We start from the raw sequence: 20,078 nt of genomic DNA on the forward strand, positions 1-20,078 counted from the left end.
CAGCCGCTCTATGTTTCTGGGCATTGAGGTTTTGGTAGTGTCTTCATATCAAGGAAAAGTTGATGGAGATCGCCTTCATAACAGTCATTGTACCATCTGTAGGTACATTTGCTTTCGGTTTTCTGAAAGGAGACTTGCTGAGTCCTGGAATTTAAAATGTTAGGCTTTTACCTTATTGAGTTATTATACACAGGGACACTTTGAGAGTTGTGTTTGTTTCCTAGAAACAAACAAAGTTCTGCTGGCACTAGAACTCAAGTGCCCAGAGCCGCCAGTCTGGGACTGTAGTGAAGCCTGGCACAGCATGGTGAGAAGCAGGTTTTAGTGCATGTAGACGCGGGAGTGTGTGGAGGCGAGCAAGACAGCTGTGGGTTTCATTAGAGCTGACAGTTTAGCGAACATGAGGAGTAGAACGCTGCCTAATCTAGGTTTTCAATCCAGAAATTTCTGTTCTCTCAATTTTTAAGTATTGGTGCAAACCTAAGACAATACTATATACATGTCCAAAGAAACATGTCTACATGTCAGCTCTACAAAAGCCATGCTTTTTTCTCTCAAATGATAAACATTTTAGACCATATGTTACTTTACTTGCCTTTGTGACAAATTTGAGCAAAGCCCTGTCCGAACCAAGCACTTGGATCTTAGCAATAATTTAAGTCATTTTGCGATTAAGGTTTTCTTACTCCTCACGACATCTAGTTACCTATTTGAGAGGAGAAACCGGCTAGCAGCAGTCAAGCATGCTCTTATGTCTTGTTCAGGGAGGCTGCTCTTCAGTGAGCAGAAGGGTCCCTGTGTGTATTGGAACCACTGCACCCCGGCCCTACAGCATCCTAGAAGCCACAGTTATTTCCACCATTACATTACTACCATGTAGTTGAGGCCATCATTACCAGGTGTCCTGCAGCTTAGACATATCCAGTGAGCTGAGTCCATTGGAACCATTTCACTTCAGATTTATAAGTTTATAAGCTTACTTTTAAGTTGCCACTGAGTAGAATACCTCCTGTGTTTATATAGACACAATTTTTCATTTTGCTCTTTTTTTCCTCCTCAGCCTTATACACAGCATTGCAACTAGAGTGATAAAACTTGCTCATGCAAAATCCAGTGTCGCATTAGCTCCAGCTCTGGTGGAAACGTACAGCCGTTTACTGGTCTACATGGAAATAGAGTCATTGGGCATCAAAGGATTTATCAGTAAGACAAACTGCACTGCTGTTTCTAATTATTCATTAATCAATTAATAAACATTCATTAATTCAAGGAGTACTCTTCCAAGTGCCGAGGATACAGCAGTGAGCGCTCATTGACGTGAGGCCAGCCTGCTGAGGCAGGGGACAGGGAGTAAAGCAAGCGAATGAGAGAGGCTCTGGCGGATGATGAGCGCCAGCAGCCAGCAGGCGCGCTCCTGGTTGTCTGTCGGGATGGAAGCTTGTTTGGAAGTAACATGGCAGGAAAACGGTAATGTGCTAGGTGCTTAGATTCCCTGAGAGGACAGGGGCCTCTGCCATGTAAACGATGAATTCCAGAGGCCGCAGTGCTGAGTGAGTGAGATGAGTGCCGAGTCTGGCAGTAGGGACAGAAGACAATGTTAGAATTAGCGGTTGTAAATGGTAGGCGCATTCTAACTGCACGTTTGTGGTTCGTCCCCAGAAGTGTGGATTCTAACAGTACTAACTCTTCCCTCAGAAGTGAATCCAATTTTCTTTGGATGGAAGAAAGAATGAACAAGGAAAGATGTTAGCTTTTTTTGTTTTTGTCTAGTTTTTTGCCTTTTTGAGACAGTGTCTCATACATAGTACAGTCGAGGCTAGCCTCTCACTTTTTATGTAGGTGAGCTCTTGATTCTTGCCTCTACCTCCCAAGTGTGGGAATTGCAGGTGAGTGCCACTATGCTTGGCCTCTCTTTTTTTAATTAAAAATTAAATCGGGCTTAGTAGTGGTGATACACACACCTTTAATTCTAGCACTTGGTAAGCAGAAGCCTGGTCTACATAGTGAGCTCTAGAACAGCCAGAGTACACAGAGAAACTGTCTCAAAAAAAAAACAAAACAGTGACTATTTTTGTTGTGATAGTTGCAGTGGTGTGCACCTGTAGTCTCAGTGACTATTTTTGTTGTGATAGTTGCAGTGGTGTCCTGTAGTCTCAGTGACTATTTTTGTTGTAATAGTTGCAGTGGTGTCCTGTAGTCTCAGGTGAGAAGGGTGAACAGGAATCTAAGGAATTACATGAATCTAAGAGTTCATTGCCAGCCTAGGCCATGGAGCCCCCTTGGGTTTAATTGCCGACACTATAAAAAAAGAGAGGAATGAATCTCACACTCAAGGTTGGAAACCTTAACTCTATAAAAATATTGTAAAAGATAACTGAGAAGTGAGGCAAGTTAGAAATTTGATAGACTTTAATGTGATTGGTTGGTTGGTTTTGTTGTTTTGTGTGTGATTGCTTTCATTTTATTTTCCCATATTAACTTGAGGCTGACTTGTCAAACTCTAGAAAGGAAAGATAAAGTCAATGTGTGATGTGGGATTCCCCTCTGTATGCTATAAATATGTTTTGTTAACATTGGTTAATAAAGAAGCTGCTTTGGCCTATGACAGGGCAGGCAGGAAAACTAAACTGTACGCAGGGACAAAAAACGGCAGAGACAGGCAGAAGCCATGTAGCCACCCAAGAAGCAAGAGGTAGCAAACCACAAGCCGTGTGGTAAAACATAAAATAGTAGAAATGGGTTCATTTAAGATGTAAGAGTTAGTTAATAAGAAGCCTGAGCTAATAAGCCAAAGAGTATGTAATTAATATTAAGCTCCAGAATGGTTATTTCATAAGTGGCTGCAGGAGCTGGTGAGTGGGACCCAGTGGGTGGAAAGAAATCGGTCCAGGGGAACCAGTGAAGTGGAGAATTTTGTAGCTACAGATTTGTATGTAGGCTCTGAATTTTTTACCCCTTCAAGTAGAACTATGTATCTACTTGTGTGTATATGTTTTTGTAGTCATATTTTTGCATATAACCTGAGTGTGACATTCTTTAAATACATTCAGGTATGGCCCTTTTAGTAACTGGTGCATGGAATTCTTGTTCTTCTAGGTCAGCTCTTACCTACTGTCTTCAAGTCCCACGCCTGGGGCATTCTGCACACACTTCTGGAGATGTTCAGCTACCGCATGCACCACATCCAGCCACATTACAGAGTTCAGCTCCTGAGCCATCTTCACACACTGGCTGCGGTTGCCCAAACCAACCAGAACCAGCTGCATCTGTGGTAAGTACTGCAGACTGCCCTCTGTGGAGTTAGTGCTCCTGGGCTTTGACGTGGGGACTTAATCCTTCATCTTTTATTCTTATTGGGCATAAAATTAAAATTCTATTTCTAAGATCCTATAGTTCTAGCACAGTAGTGGAATCCAAGTTTTAATAGAAATTGGATTTAAATATGCTTCAAATCACATTAAAGTGTCATTTTAATTTTGATTTAAATGAAAATGTATTTCGTGTGGAAATCTGTAATTTGATGGAGGTGACACAGGGTCTTATGTAGTGTAAGCTGACCTTGAATTCATTTTTGTAGCCAAGGCAAATTCCTGATCCTCCTGCCTCTGCCTCCTAAATGCTGACCTTGCGGGTGTGTCCTAGTAAAAATGTAGTTACTGACATGCTGTTTGTCTAAGAAGGTGTAAAGAGGTCAGCTGCTTCTCATTGTAAAATTTAACATCAAAAGGGAGGGTTTTTTTTTTTTTTAAAGAAAGGAAATGTCTGATCTCTGTGTTCTTAGATTTTAATAATGCTGCAGTTGGACCTAACTGCATAAATCTGAGCTGTTCGTTCATCCTGCTTCCAGTGTCGAGAGCACGGCGCTGAGGCTCATCACGGCGCTAGGAAGCTCGGAGGTCCAGCCGCAGTTCACACGATTCCTCAGTGATCCCAAAACGGTGCTGTCGGCAGAATCCGAAGAACTGAACCGAGCCCTGATCCTGACCTTAGCTAGAGCAACCCACGTCACAGGTAGAGACCGCGTGAGCCCCATTAACAGAAGAAGCGCTGCTCCTCTCAGACCACAGTGGGAGAGTGTACTCAGGAGGCAGGCGCCAGTGATCTCCATAAGGCCAGTTACTAATGGGAGCTCATGGCACCATCATTCTGACTACGGGTTTTTGTTTCATAACTGCTTTAAAAAACATTTGGAATTCCCAAAGATTTTTTTTTATGGATTTCTGTATATACATAGATAAAGTATATTAGTAATTAAAATGGGAAAATTTAAAAAATAATAATTCATTTAAAAATGTAGCATGTGGGCCGGGCGGTGGTGGCGCACGCCTTTAATCCCAGCACTCGGGAGGCAGAGGCAGGCGGATCTCTGAGTTCGAGGCCACCTGGTCTACAAGAGCTAGTTCCAGGACAGGCTCTAGAAACTACAGAGAAACCCTGTCTCGAAAAACAAAAAAAAAAAAAAATGTAGAATGTGATATTAGCACAAGTAACATTTATGAGAAAAAGTATTTTATACCACAAAACTTTAATGAAAAGAGGTACTTTTGTTTTCTTTTTCATTGCCGTTCAGTACCTGGTGTAAAAGAATATAGGTGTCTTCTCCAGTCTGCTTCTGGTAGTATTTCTCAGCTGCAGTATGGTAATGCTGCTTTGCTTAAATGAAGACAGTATGGCCTCTCACTGACATGAGATTAGGGAGAAAAGGGATTTCTTAGCTGACTTTTCAGATAATCGTGTGTACCCTTTGTTTAGGATTGGGAACTTATCTAAAGATGAGGCACAGTGTGAATCCCCAACCCTGTCAGTGGGCTCTGCGTACTTGACTGCACCATGATCCTCCAACCTCTTTCTCACATTGAATACACTTTTAATGTACGTGTGCAGTGAACCTTTATGAGTTGGTCTTTTGGAAACTATTCCCTGAGTTAAATAGTTCTAGCAAATGTCAACACATCTCATTATAGTTTCATAAAATTGTATTTGTTGATATCATATAAATTTCATAAGAAAATCTTCACACCTTTGAAAACAGACTTGTGTTGGAGATGAGTTTTTCCAGTTTCTAATTTTCACCTGAAACAGCAGCTTTATCATTCCTGAAAGATCCATCACTTGTTTCTCTTAAAGCAACAGGCTGACTGATAATTTTCAAGGACGTATCTGCTAAATGTTTATCTCTCCATAATTATGGGCATTTGTCAGACTTTTACCTAAAGTTGAAATTCCATTTAAAAAGGCACGATTGTAACCTAGGACTCAGTTGTTTGAGCAATTTCCCATCAGACTCGCTTGTTCTTTGTGATAAAAACATTCAGAATCCTTTCTGATAACTTTAATATTTGTAACTTATAGTGCATTAACAAGTCATCTTAACCGAGACTGGCACCTTTGTCCTTGTTGAAATCAGGAGTCTACAGACAGTCTGGTGCCTTTGAGTTGTTCGGTGAGCCGGGCATCTCACCACCACACCTCTTAGAAAATGCTAAGGATATCTCAGTATTGTTATTTCAGTAGCTTCAAATACCTCCAGTCCTTGACAGGACAACAGGGCCAGGTATGGTACCATAGGCCTGTGGTCCTAGCTTGGAGGGTGATTGCAGAGTTGAGGTCAACGTAGACTTTATTTCAAGGCTCTGTCTCAACAAAGGAAGGATGGAAGGAAGGACAGACACTGGCAACTGCTGATCAGCAGACCACTTTGAGAGCTATTGTTTAAAAAAAAGACACAAAATTCATCATTTTCAGCTACCTTTTTCTAAACTGTTATTTTGTGAAGTAAACATCTCTAATTTAGAGATTTATACTTGTGGCAGACAGAGCATTTAGTTGTTTTCAGTCATCAAATCCAGACATCGACTTTCTAATTCCATTCTCTTGGCCCAGTAAAGACCATACTAAAAGTATAAAATGTCCAGATGTCTGTTGGAGAAGAGGCAGGGGCCGCATGTTGGTTCCCGGCTGCCCAGCTAGCTTAGACCCGAAATAATCACACACAAACTGTATTATTTAGATCACTGCTTGTCCCATTAGCTCTAGCTTCTTATTGGCTAACTTTTACATATCAATTTAACCCATCTCCATTAATCTGTGTATTGCCACATGGTAGTGGCTTACAGTAAAGTTTCAGCATGTCTGACTCTGGCCATGGCTCCATGGCTTCTCTCTGGCTCTGCCTTCTTCCTCCCAGCATTCTGTTTAGTTTTCTCCGCCAAGCTCTGTTCCCCTATAGCTCTGCTATAGGCCCAAAGCAGTTTCTTTATTCATTAACCAATAAAAGCAACACATAAACAGAAGGACCTCCCATACCAGATGTCCCTTGTTGTCTCTTCACTATATGCTGTGCTCATATTTTTTAATAAAAAAACAATCTAAGTCACTCCTAGTCATTTTCAGAGTAAGAAACTTTAGGTCCTGAGTTAAATACAGGTCAATAATAATGACTGTACTGCACTGAAACCCCCTCAGTATACACAGTTGCTTTTTCTTTCTTTGGCATTTTGTATTTGTGGTCATAGAGATCTGACTCACAGCTGTTTGTTTAGATTTTTTTACAGGATCGGATTCAATCCAGGGAACTTGGTGTAAAGATATCCTTCAGACTATCATGAATTTTACTCCTCATAATTGGGCTTCACACACTCTTAGCTGTTTCCCGGCCCCTCTTCAGGTAATTTGGTTCTGAATTACATATTAAATACACACTGAATCTTTCTTCAATCACAGTGGCTTCTTCTAGGGAGTTTAGTCTTGGTGACAGCTAAAGATATTTGACTTTTATTTCCTTTTTGAAAATAATTGCTTTTTCTTCCAAAATCTCTTGAGTTGTTTCTAATCCTATTGAAGACTAAATGTGTTTCTGAAAATGTAATTATTATGGTTTCATTTTTAAAAATAAACAGTTTTAGAATCTCACAAGAGTTAACATATGACCTGAAAAATTCTTTCCTATCACTAAAATAGAGAAAAATATACTTTAATGAAACTTCATAGAGTGTATAGATAGATAGTAAAATTGACTCTGTTGGGTTCTTTTTTTTAACCATACAACAAAATTATATCTGTAGCTTCATAATAAAGAGAAAGGCAAACCTCATGTATCTTGTGCATCTCAGAGAAAGCTTATGGCATGGTGGACTGTGGGTTTTCCATGACTTCTAATGAAGCTATGGTTGTGGTTCTCACATATCAGATTGCTCTGCAAAGCTTCACAAACTGCAGATTTCTGGGTCCCAGCCTTAGAGCTTCTGGCTGAGTAGATAAGGCAAGGCCTGAGGACTGGCTGGGACTGCTGGTCTGGAGACATAGTCAGAACCACTGGGCTATTGTAATCCGTCTTCCCTATAGAGACACTGAAATGGATAGCCTGAGAAGGAGACACATTCCTTTTTCTTCCCTCTCTCCCTTCTCTTAAAGATTAGCAAAATATGATTGAAGAGACTTTGAATTCAAGCTTGCTTGGAATTTCTGTTTAGGAAGTACAGAAAAAGAAACTTTGAGTTGCCAGTAGGCTGGCCTGCACATTTCCTAGTGTAGACATCTAGGCCTTCATTATTGACTTACTCATGGGTAATTCATTTTATAATGCCAGAACCAAATGCAGAGCAGGCTTCTCACCTCCAAATACCCACTATTCCTTTCACTATATCCAGTGACATAAACTTCTGCTCTTCCTTTTAGGCATTCTTCAAGCAAAATAATGTACCCCAGGAAAGCCGTTTTAATCTGAAAAAAAATGTGGAAGAAGAATATAGGAAGTGGAAGTCAATGACTGATGAAAATGAAATTATTACCCAGTTCTCTGTGCAAGGCTTTCCTCCTCTGTTCCTCTGCCTGCTCTGGAAGATGTTGCTGGAAACAGATCACATAAGCCAGATTGGCTATAGGTAAGCTGCAAGCCTAGGCTACAGTCAAACAGCGTTCTCCATGTAAGGAGAGTTTAATCCTCACTCTTTGTCTTGTAGAGTGTTAGAGAGAATTGGGGCCAGGGCCCTGGTAGCCCACGTGAGAACATTTGCAGATTTCTTGGTGTATGAGTTCTCTACATCAGCAGGCGGTCAGCAGCTCAATAAGTGCATTGAAATTCTTAATGACATGGTGTGGAAGTATAACATTGTTACATTGGACAGATTAATTCTCTGCCTGGTAAGAATAAATGAGTTTCTAAGCCTTCTTATTGTCCTTTGATAAAACTGTGTGAGTGGAAGACTTCGTGCTGATTTCCTCTATTTGGCGTCAAATATTTGGATTTATGCTACATTCAGGCTTCCTTAAAGAAAATGAAATGACTGAATTTTTTCACTCAGTATATATTCAGTATTTAGTATTATATTCACAAAGGTACAGAAGTGAATAAAATAGATTTTTCTAGCTTTGTGATGCCTTGAAATATAGATGGTTGATTCTCAGAGGCTCCTACTTGGGTCAGGAAATAGTAAAGAGCTATTGTATTTCTTTGAAGCATGCCAGCTAATGTAACTTCAGTTGCCAGAATTCTGACTGTTTCCCCTTTATACCCAGCACCCTCCAAATGCTGCTTTTACTTCTGCCTGTTAGTGTATTTCAAGCAAAGTTTTTTTTTTTTTTCTTTTAAGGTTTATTTTTATTTTTTATGTGTGTATTTTGCCTGCCTTTGTGCTTGGGAACCACATGTGTGCAATGCTCATGGAGGCCAGCAGAGGGTATCAGATCCCCGGAGCTTGGGAATTGAACCCACATCCTCTGGAAGAGCAGCCAGTGCTCCAGAACTCTGAACTATCTCTTTAGCCCTTCAAGCAAAATTTTAAGAAAAGACTGAATTAGACTGGAAAATTATACACTTTAAAAAACTGTAGTAGTGGTTAGGTACATTGGCACATGCCTATAATACCAACAGATGCAGGGGGATTGTTACAAGTTCATGGCCAGGCTGGTCCACAGTGAGAGCGCAAGGCCAGCCAGGGCATGGTGGTAATATATGCAGTGACTTAGTTCATTGGCTTTGACTTCTTCCTATGGATCATAAATACACAGGTAGTTACCACATAGTAGGGGGACTAAGGTACGACAAAGGGAAAATACTGTCTGAAAACAATGGCATCACATTACCCTCAATAACACATTGTCAAGGAAAGGTTTACTTTCAGGTGCATATTCCTAGCCAAAGGCAGAGTGAACCACAAACAGGCCAGAAAGGGTCAGGTCATCTTTAGGATTACTGAAGACTTGGATTGGGGTAGATTAACATTGAAGAAAATTCTAAAAATATTGAGTTTTATTGATTTACTGTCTTAAAATTTAGCCTACTAGATGGCAGGACCATACCTTTGGACAGATAGGACAATTTTACTTCATTTTTCTCTTTATTTCCAAAGGCCATGCGTAGTCATGAAGGAAATGAAGCCCAGGTTTGTTATTTCATAATTCAGTTGCTGCTGCTCAAACCAAATGACTTCCGAAATCGAGTAAGTGATTTTGTGAAGGAAAACTCCCCCGAGCACTGGCTCCAGAATGACTGGCACACCAAGCACATGAACTACCACAAGGTACTGGCTCCAGCGCTGCTGCGTGGCTCTGCAAAGCAGCTGGGGAGGGGTTGACTGCTCAGTAGGCAGAGTTCTTGGAGTTCCTTCTTTCTTTATGGTCAGTATGGAAACAAATTAGTTGTAAAGTTATGTTAATGAATAGGAACAAATTGTAACTGAGATTTTAACAGGCATGGTTCTGTATAAATGAAGAAAGCTATAGTAAAACTAATATAGTGTCTTGGGGAAGTTGGGCTATCACTGATTGGAGGAGCATGTTATTATTAGCACATGCCAGTTCCCAGCACCCCCCCAATCAAGGATTGCTGTATTTTTTTTTAAAAAAAAATAATTATAGCCAGATGGTGGTAATATAAACCTTGAATCCTAGCACTTGGGAGTCAGAGGCAGGAGGATCTCTGAGTTCAAGACCAGCCTGGTCTACAGAGCAAGATCCAGGACAGGCTCCAAAGCTACACAAAGAAACTCTGTCTTGAAAAAGAAAATAAAAAAGATAAATATTTTTAGTTTTTCTGTATCTCTTTAAGCAAACTTTTCCAAGATACTGTAAATGTCTGTTTCCTCACCCACAGAAATACCCAGAGAAGCTGTATTTCGAAGGCCTGGCAGAACAGGTTGACCCTCCTGTACCAATCCAGTCCCCCTATCTGCCCATCTACTTTGGAAATGTGTGCCTCCGGTTCCTTCCGGTATTTGATATAGTAATCCACAGATTTTTAGAGTTGCTTCCAGTGTCCAAATCACTGGAGACCCTCCTGGATCACCTAGGGGGCTTATATAAGTTCCATGGTGAGTTCATTCAGGTTTTAATTTCATCTGATACCTTTACGAGCAGATAGGCTGGGCGCTGCCACATGGTAATTGGTTCTGCAGGTTCTGAGGTGCTCAGAGACACCTGTGAGATGGTTCCATAAGATGTCGTGGACGCGCAGCGCAAGAGTGAGTTCGGAGCAGGGTGCTTTACTGTGAATGATTTCTATGAGCAAGAGAGATGAAAAGAATATATGAGTCATAAGGGATTTTTTTGGAGGAGGGGACCCTGGTGATAGAACAAAGGGACATATTTGAAGAAAAATTGCTTCATTGGACTGAATTAAGAATGTTTAGGAATTTCAAAATAAGGTGGGAAAGGAAAGTATACCCGACTGCGTGATCACATTAAATGCCATTTTGGGTTTAATAACCTGAGGATGGTGGACAAGTAGAAGTCACTGAGTGAGATGGGAGCATGGGAACCAGTGTTTTAGAAAGCTGGGGTCAGGTGTGATGCACAGCGTGTCTCAGGAGGATACACTTTCAAAGCTACCTCAAAATGCTGGTGTATGTTAGCCTTTCAGAAAGCCGTGGGCTGCGAATGACAGCAAAAGAGCCAGGAGCACAATTGACTTGGCTGGCGCTTGCTTAGGAGACGTTGCTCTGGCCTTAAGACTGGAAACTGGAGCATGATGTGGTCCCTGACACAAATGGAAAAGCTGACCACTGTAGAGAAAAGGTGCCCAGTGGCAGCTGTTAGTCCTAGATCTCCATGTCTTTCCTGAAATCACAAGTGTATAACTACAGAATAACTGTCGGGTTCAAAGAAATTTAAAAGTATTCACTTTTAAAAATCAGCTCTCTTTGGATATGGAAATCCTGTGACTCCAGAGCTGGCTCTAGTCTCTGAGCAAGCAGTTGCAATTGCATAGGCAGCCTTTCTTAGATGCTGTGCTGGTTTCTTGCTCTTTGTCTTTTTTGTTGTTTTGTTGCAAATACAGTGTAGTACTCTGTCCCAGGGTCTTTCTCCCAGTTCCTGCATTAAGGTTGACTCCTGATGTCAGTACCTAAAGGCCTGCCTCTTGCTGTGATCATTTCCCAGTCCTTTGATTCTGACCGTTTTTCACAGCTGTTAACCTTCTGAAGTGGGAACACAACCACAGCTGGCATTTGCTTTCTGTTATTTTTGCACAATAAATTTACAGAGGTGAAATTGTTCACTCAGAATAATGACCATCCTTAAATACTGTGTATATTATTAGGAATCTTCTGACTGACTTGGAATTAAAGTTCTCATTGTATGCAGTTGTCCAGCATGTGAAGTAATGTCACAACCTTCGCAGTTGTTTTTCTGTAGTCTTAAAAGCACACAGTTTACTTTTTACACTTGTCAATAATCTGATAAGCATGGTGACCTGTTTTCTTCTTGGCAGACCGACCAGTGACTTATCTGTATAATACTTTGCACTATTATGAAATGTGCCTGAGAAACCGTGACCATCTCAAGCGAAAACTTGTCCATGCAATCATTGGTTCCCTCAAAGATAACCGGCCACAGGGCTGGTGTCTCAGTGATACTTACCTGAAGCATGCTATGAATGCGCGGGAGGACAATCCTTGGGTTCCAGAGGACTCCTACTATTGCAAGCTGATTGGCCGACTGGTAGACAATATCCTTTCTTCTGTCATGTTTCTTCAGGCTCTTTAGAAATCAAAGTGTTTTAGCTGTGAGAGCTGTAATGTTTTTATGTATTTCAAAATCTCATTTATATATTTTTTTCTTTGAAATAGAGCCTCTGTGTTGTTTAGGTCGACCTCAAACTCCTTGCCTCGAGCAGTCTTCCTGCCTCAGCTCCTCCAGGAACTAAGTCTTCAGTGCACACCACTGCACTTCTTTAGTTCTTCTGGTCTGTGTATGTGTGTTTGTTTGTTTTGAGGCAGAGTCTAACTATGTAGTCACCACTGGCCTGGAACTTGCTGCGTGGGCTAGGCTGGCCTTGGACTCAGAAATCTGCCTCCCAAGCGCTGAAATTAAAAGTGGCCTTGGTGATTATGTTATCTCTGTAAAAAATTTTGAAGTCTTAAATTGCATCATCTTACTAGATAGGCAGGAATTTTCTCTGTTGCTACTCAAACTTAAAAACAGACTTTACAGACAGTTGTTTGAAGTAAGAAGTCCTACTTCTATATTAGTATTCTATGTCTTACAGTGCAGGTGTGTAGCTAGAGTTTTTCTGTGTCAACAGTCACTCCCAGATAGCCACACAGACTTACTAATCATAAATGCTCAGTTGATAGCTTAGACTTGTCTCCAGCAGCCATTACAACTTAAATTAACCCATTTCTGTTAATCTTTGTGCCACCTTGAAGCTCCTTCTTCCGCATCTGGTTTACAACTCTGGAGACTCTGCCCCAAAAATCCTGCCTAGCTATTGGCATGTCAGCTCTTTATTAACCAATGGGAATAATACATACTCATATTTTACAGAAAGACTATTCCACAGCACAGGTATCTATGTGCTCCTGGAAAGCATTAGTCTGGTTGCTTTAAAGAATCCTTTAGAACCAGGTATAGTGGCACATAACCCTAATCCTGGCACTTGAGAGTCAGAGGCCGGAAGATTTCTAAAAGTTCAAGACTAGCCTGGGCTACATAGCAAGATCCTACCTTAATTAATGAATTAAATACGATTATATCCTTGAGTACTTTCAAAGCATAGTGCTATTAACAGACAGTATTATGAACTAAAGAGCTGGTGTGCTGATGGTTTTATTTCTTCAGGTTGACTTCTTGGTCCAGTTATCAGCAAGTCTCTACAACGTGTCTGTGTGCCTTATCAGTGTTGCTTTTTAAGCAGAGGAATATATTTCCTGAGGTAGAAGAATTACGCATTTAAAAGTAATTTTCATGTGAAGATATCCTATAGCTGTAAAGGAAATAGGCTGAAGAAGCCTGGGGACCCCCTGATCCTGTCTCCTGCTGGTGTAGTGTCTGTGTTAGGGGCCACCTGTAAGAGGAACCCCCTTGTATTTCGTGGGTACTGCTCAGTGTGCTCCAGTCCTGCCATACTTACCTGTTTACTTTGTGTTGTTTACCCTTTTATATGTTAATTGCAGTTAAGTCACTTCTTGACAGCTCATAGTCAGATAATTGATAATCAAATGAGATGCTTGCATTGCTTGCATTTAAAACATGAGGTCCCTAAACATTATATAAATGTATCATTAATCTCAGAATAGTCAAATTGTTTTTGCCTTAATCATTGCACCCATGGCTGGCAAGTCTCCTGGACCCTTCCCCAACTGTGACTGGAGATTCAATGAGTTCCCCAATCCCGCTGCCCATGCTCTGCATGTCACTTGTGTGGAACTCATGGCCTTGGCGGTTCCAGGCAAAGATGTTGGGAATGCCCTTCTCAATGTCGTCCTGAAAAGGTCTGTGTCCTTTTTCATGTAGTAAGAGTCTGTTTATTTCTGAAACTGTTACTGTCAAACAAACCTGTGCCCCAAATTGAGCTCATCTTTTGGTTCTCAGTCTCATCTCCATGGTGTAGATGTAAGAGAATGAATACTGCTCAGATTCAGAAGAGCAGGTTGGTTCGCATTGAGGCCGCTGTTACCTCTTTGATAATCCATTTAGGACTGCCGTTAACTTGTGCCTAAGGTCTCTACAGACCACCAGGAGCAGAGGTGTAGTTGTTAGAGCAAGTGCTAGACAGTGGGTTAAGTCTCCAGCTACATCCCAGCCCCCACCCCACCCCCCAAAAAAGGTCCTCTTAAAAGGTTAGAAAAAGTAGGGAATAATGATTGGGTGAAAGTAGGAATAAGTTCAAATAGTCTTTCAACCCCACAACTAGTGTTAAAGGATTCGCACACACAAAAAGGATTTATTTTGTATGTATTAATTTTTTTTCAGTGAAATGTCCATTGTTGTTTGGAGTTGATCAGTTGTGAATCTTCTTAATCATTTTTTTTTTCCAAAGCAAGATCCATGGTCAATCATATAAATGTTTTAATAATTTTACATTTTTTTCTGTCTGCTTGCAGTCAGCCCTTGGTGCCAAGAGAGAACATCACAGCATGGATGAATGCAATTGGTTTGATCATCACTGCCCTCCCAGTGAGTTCCTAGCTGCAGTTTGTACCCAGTGATGGAGTATAACTCCCTCTTCTCTGTTGACCCGGACAAACAGATATGTACAGAGTGAGCCTGTGCTGGGATGTCATGCGAGTTAATAAAGTCTTTAATTCTCCATTCTTTCATACCATTAATGAGCTGGATTTGTAACCAGCTGGTAGAGTGCCTGCCTGTCTCACATGCATGAAGCCCTGGGTCTGAGAACCAGCAGCACATAAACTTGGTGTGGTGGCACATACCCATAATCCTATCACTTGGGAGGTGGAGGCAGGGAGATTGAAGTTTGCAAGTTGTCCTCAGCTACAGTATCATTTTGAGGCTAGCCTGGGCTACCTGCGACCCTGTCTCAATGCATGAACACAGTTACAATCACTATTGCTATTCTTCTGTCGTTCTACTTCAGTTCTACATTATCTACTAGACTTAACGATATCTGCCAGTACCATCTCACCTACCCAGCCTTCATTTCTAGCCCAGACTCTGATCTACTCTTTGCCAAATAACGTGTTATGTATCCAGTCGTTCCTCCTGCACTCTTTGCTCACTAAGAAATGTTTTAAGTCTTGTATGTTAGTAAATAGGACATTGTGCCAGAGTTCTTCCCCTTCCACCATCTGCTAGCTTTTCTAGGATGCGAAGTCTCCCTTCTCCGACCTCCTCATTGTCTCTTGAGCTCTAAATAATGTTGATCAGCACCATGCTCTCTACTTTTGGGTAGCTCTGTGATCCCTGTTTTGTTTACATACTTTCAAAATATAATACCGGTGTTTGTTTCTTTTCTGTACATATATAACAGACTTGTCTGTATGGTAAATATTTTTACTGCATGGTAAATAGCAAGCACTAAGTAATATGCTGGGAAGGTGCAAATCAACCTTGTTCTCAGGTCAGGCTAATCAGTGCAAAAGCACTCAGTTCTGTTTTCAGAATATCCATTCACAGACACAAGCCAGAGGAGCTTCAGTGGGTGTGAAGGCGCAGTAGCATGTGAGCTTCAAGGTCAAATACTGGATATGTGGTTTGGTGTTTCTTTTTTTTTTTTTTAACCAGACTTCCCTCTGCTTTTAAAGGAGCCATACTGGATTGTCCTTCATGACCGAATTGTGAGCGTCATCAGCAGCCCTAGCCTGACGTCAGAGACAGAGTGGGTTGGCTATCCGTTCCGCCTCTTCGACTTCACTGCTTGCCATCAGTCCTACTCCGAGATGAGCTGCAGCTACACCTTAGCGCTCGCACACGCTGTGTGGCACCATTCCAGCATTGGGCAGCTCTCACTCATCCCAAAGTAAGAGCTGGGATTTCTTAAAGCAGTGTGTCAACTTTGTCTTCTTAAGTCTGATTTACATGTGGAGTGTGTTTATCATTCTTGAGTATTGCAGAGTAAGAGTGTTTCAGATAGTGGAGGCCCTGGTTAATCAATTTCAGAATTACTTGTTTGAATTTCTTCTGTGTGTGAGTAGGAACATCTGCTTTCTCATCTTCCATGGTGGTTTCAAGAAGCTTAGTCAGATCTATGCCTTTCCCAGAGTGCATCACAAAAGTCACCCTGGGAACTGAAAAACTGGCCTCAGTCTATTTTCAGATTTTCTTTGCTGACTATAAAATGCTGTCAACTAGATCTAAATTTCATGAGAATGGTGTCTTCATAAATTCTCTTTACCTTTTAGATAATTCACCTGTCATTTAATACCTGTACTTTTAAGAATTTAGTAATTTCTTTCAGTGATCAATCTGTAGAAAATAAAAGCCCGTGAAATATTCAGGATTAAACTAGAAGTATTATTGTTCCAGGTTAGGAGATGTTCAGACTGTAAGAGTGTGTGCTGTGCAGACACGAAGACCCGAGTTCACACATCCCCAGAGCACATGCACGCGCACGCGCGCACACGCGCACACACACACACACACACACACACACACACACACAGAGCCAGACATGACTGTATATAGGCCAGTGCTGGGGAGTAGTGGAAACAGGATTGCTGGAAGCCAGCCCAGCTCCAGCTTTAGTGACTGACCCATCTCAGGGAATAAGGAGCGTGACAGAGCAGACACCTGACATCCTCCTCTGGCCTCTGCACACACAGGCATGTGCACCCACAGACATACACATACCACACCCTCATACGTGTATAAAAAAGGAAACAATATTGTTACCAAAATTAAACAGAACTTTTTTGGTTTGGTTTGGCTTGGTTTTTTGAGACAGGGTTTCTCAGTAGCTATGGAGCCAGTCCTGAAACTCACACTGTAGACCAGGCTGGCCTCAAACCACAGAGATCCGCCTGCCTCTGCCTCCCTAGTGCTGGAATTAAAGGTGTGCGCCACCACTGCCTGGTTTAAATGGAACTTTTAAGAAATATAACAAAGATACTCTTTTCAATCTTCTTAAATATTTTTATAAATAGTATATTAACCTAATTCAAAGAATTTAATTGATTTAACTTTGTAAGAGGCTTTTATTTTTATCTTCGCCCTTTAGGTTTCTCACTGAGGTGCTTCTTCCTGTAGTGAAGACTGAATTTCAGTTGCTGTATGTGTATCATCTTGTAGGGCCATTTTTACAAAGATTCCAACAGGAGAGAACCCGGTGCATGATCGAGGTAAAGTTTCATCTGGCTTAGTGTAAATCTGAATGATGTGTTTCTGGACAAGTGTTTTTTTCACAGTAGAGGTCAGCCATGAGTAGTGAAATTAGTTTCATATGGCCTGGGAGCCACTTTATGGGATTTAATGTACCTATTAGAAGTTTGGTGTTCAGTGCATTGAACTGGAGATGGCAGGGACAATTAGCTGTCATTAGCTGTAACCAAGGAGGAAGTCAAAGTTAAAGGCACAGAAGTGCATTTAAGAATTTACAGTGTCATCATTTAAAATCATGAGACTGGATGAAATCAAGCATTTCTAGGAAAATGAGCAAGAAGAGAATTTTGAAATTACTAGCTGTCACGGGGACTGGAGAGATGAGCTCGGTGCTTAAGAGCACTTACTGCTCTTGCTGAGGACCTAGATTCAGTTCCCAAACCTGCATGGCAGCTCACAACCTGTAATTCCAGTTTCAGAGAATCCGACTTCCTCGTCTGGCATCTTGGTACCAGGTATGCACATGGTGCATGTACTTACACATAAAACAGGCAAATTTTTTTTAATTAGCCATCAGATGGAACAGGAATATAGACTAGAAGCCTAAAAGCCTAAGCATCCCTGGAGTGCATTTATTTCAAAGATGGCATCTAGAAAGGAGACCGTATTCTTATCTTTTTTCTTTTTTTCTTTTTGGTTTGGTTTGGTTTTTGGTTTTTGGTTTTTGAGACCAGGTTTCTCTATAGCTTTGGAGCCTGTCCTGGAACTAGTTCTTGTAGACCGGGCTGGCCTCAAACTCACAGAGATCCGCCTGCCTCTGCCTCCCAAGCGCTGGGATTAAAGGCTTGTGCCACCACCGCCCAGCGAGATCATATTTCTTAATTCTAAGAGAGATACTAATTGTCAGGCCATTTTGTAGCACTGTGATTCCACCCTGAATGCAGGCGTTGTGGTAGCTTCTAAGATTCATGCCCCACGACTGTTCCTCTGTACATGTGCCATCCTGTGTGCCACTGTGGAGACCAGATGGGTTTTGTTGAGTTACTTGATCATTGTAGTCAATTAACTGCATTATTTTTTGCGTAGATTGGTGTGGCGTTTTATGACATGCTGTTGAATGTAGACCAGTGCAGCACACACTTAAATTACATGGACCCCATCTGTGACTTCCTCTATCATATGAAGTATATGTTTACCGGTGACAGTGTAAAAGAGCAAGTAAGTTAACTTTTATACTGTTTAATGAGGTTTGACTTATCAAACTTGAATACATGGTGATATCCATTTTTGTTTCAGTGAGTATTTAGTTTGGGTTTATTTTTGTGAGGTATCTGTTATCAGAGAACATTATTCTAGATACAACAATAAAAAAATGGTCTCTTTGACAAAACATCTGGAAAACAGCTATAGCATAAATTGAGTAGTAGTGTCATTGAACAGTCTTCTCACGTGGGGAAAGCAGTGTTGGTATGGCTAGAAGACCCGAGAGGGTGTTTTCTTAGTGAAGGAGGCTTCCTTTACCCACTGATTAGGGTGTACATTGAACTCACAGTGGCACACCCAGAAGTCAAGCCAGGCTGGTCAGGAGATTGGTGTGTGGAGAGTTTCTGAAGAGAGTAAAGGTTCTCAGCCTGAAGAACTGGTCCCAGGAAGATGCTTTATCCCACCATGCTCCTGTCCCACCATGTTCTTATCCCACCATGTTCTTACCCCAGGGGGTTCGATTACCTCAGTGTCACATGACACAGCATAAGATCTATGGTGAACTGGAAGGGATACACATAAATTCAACATATGAAGAGGCTCTTCCTACTAGCGCTGGCTGAAAGTGGGAACAACTTCCTTGGTCATGCATGTGTTTCCCGTGTGTTAAGAAACCATCTGAGCAGTGTTGGTGGTGGCAGTCTGGCAGATAGGTGAAGACATCCTGCAGTTTAGGTGTTGACAGTGTGGCACATAGATGAAGTATATCCCCTTCTTGTCAATACTTGACTGCTGTTCCCTTCCCTTTCAGGGTGGTTGTGGGACACTGTTTTCAAATGTAGTTTTGTTGGATTTTTCTGGTAATTGGTTCTATGAACAGTACAGAGAAATGGGTTCATTGTAACATTCCTAGGCTTGCATATGTTGATCTTTGAGCATATTCACCCTCTCTATCAGGGAGGAAGGTAACTGCTGTGTCAACATTTGCTTGCTGGTCTACAGTGCCCACTTCTTAGGGCTGAGACCAGGACGGCATGGACTTTTTCATGCCTTCACAGCAATGTTGTGGTTAATCCCTCTGAAGGAGGGAAGGATTTCTTTTGGTGTTTGCTTCTGTTAACACACACAAAAAATGGGAGAACTGATCAGTGCTTTTTAAAACCAAAATGTATTCTTTGTATTTGGACTTAAACTTTGACAAGGGAGAAAAAGCAAAAGGAAACATTGCTGTCATCCTGACCTTTCCTCCTGAGGTCAGAGAACAGTAAACCTAAGAACATTCCTCTCTTAAAATATTTTCTGAGTGCATCCACTGTGTATGATGAATCCAAGTATAAAGTTAAGGAAATCGCTTTGGAGATAAATGTTGCAAGTGTTGTTTGTCCAAAAACTCTAACTATCCTTTCTGCTTCTGCTAGCATAGCATTTGGGAAGGATAACCAAGTTCTCAGATGTGTACAACTTCTAATGGAAACAATTCTAGTTGTAGAAAGCAGGATAACTGGCGGTAGATGGATGGCAAGTTCTTGAAGTGCTTGCTTAGACAGAGATAGACATATACACACTACATATACATTGTGTGGGGGAAGGAGAATACATTGCTTATGTAAAAAAAAAAAGTATCTGTTTTTTTTAAAGCTTTTTGAAGAGACTCTGGCCAGCTCAGGCATGGCAAACATGGATCTGACAATCCTTGCCCTTCTCCCCATTCCTTCTGCCTTGCTAAAAACCCCTAGGTTACATCCCTAAAGCTGTAGCCACTAAGGTCTGTTTCCTCATTTGTCCACTCCCTCCTCCTGAGGCTGACTTCCAAGGTCCATCTATCAAAGTATTGGAGTGCAACACTCAGAAGCCCCCTTTGGCTCACCTAATTAACTTGC

At 41.4% G+C, this 20,078-nt stretch overlaps 1 protein-coding gene across 3 annotated transcripts in view; it reads left to right on the forward strand.

Annotated features, from left to right (window-relative positions):
• Med23 (mediator complex subunit 23) overlaps nt 1–20,078 on the forward strand; it is a 44,304-nt gene that overhangs the window by 22,958 nt on the left and 1,268 nt on the right. For 2 of the 3 annotated variants that reach the window (XM_038338841.1, XM_038338842.1), the window contains 14 exons: nt 1,061–1,203; nt 3,097–3,271; nt 3,848–4,011; nt 6,543–6,667; nt 7,678–7,883; nt 7,962–8,142; nt 9,351–9,521; nt 10,094–10,310; nt 11,708–11,944; nt 13,544–13,709; nt 14,322–14,394; nt 15,483–15,697; nt 16,895–17,015; nt 18,082–18,213. In XM_038338841.1, coding sequence (XP_038194769.1) covers nt 1,061–1,203; nt 3,097–3,271; nt 3,848–4,011; nt 6,543–6,667; nt 7,678–7,883; nt 7,962–8,142; nt 9,351–9,521; nt 10,094–10,310; nt 11,708–11,944; nt 13,544–13,709; nt 14,322–14,394; nt 15,483–15,697; nt 16,895–17,015; nt 18,082–18,213 — 2,326 coding nt within the window. Of the gene's footprint in view, nt 1–1,060; nt 1,204–3,096; nt 3,272–3,847; nt 4,012–6,542; nt 6,668–7,677; nt 7,884–7,961; nt 8,143–9,350; nt 9,522–10,093; nt 10,311–11,707; nt 11,945–13,543; nt 13,710–14,321; nt 14,395–15,482; nt 15,698–16,894; nt 17,016–18,081; nt 18,214–19,155; nt 19,563–20,078 lie in introns of those variants that run through there. The other variant, XM_038338843.1, reaches the window with a different exon arrangement.

This window comes from Arvicola amphibius, chromosome 8 (assembly GCF_903992535.2).
Source record: "Arvicola amphibius chromosome 8, mArvAmp1.2, whole genome shotgun sequence".
Taxonomy (NCBI): Eukaryota; Metazoa; Chordata; class Mammalia; order Rodentia; family Cricetidae; genus Arvicola; species Arvicola amphibius.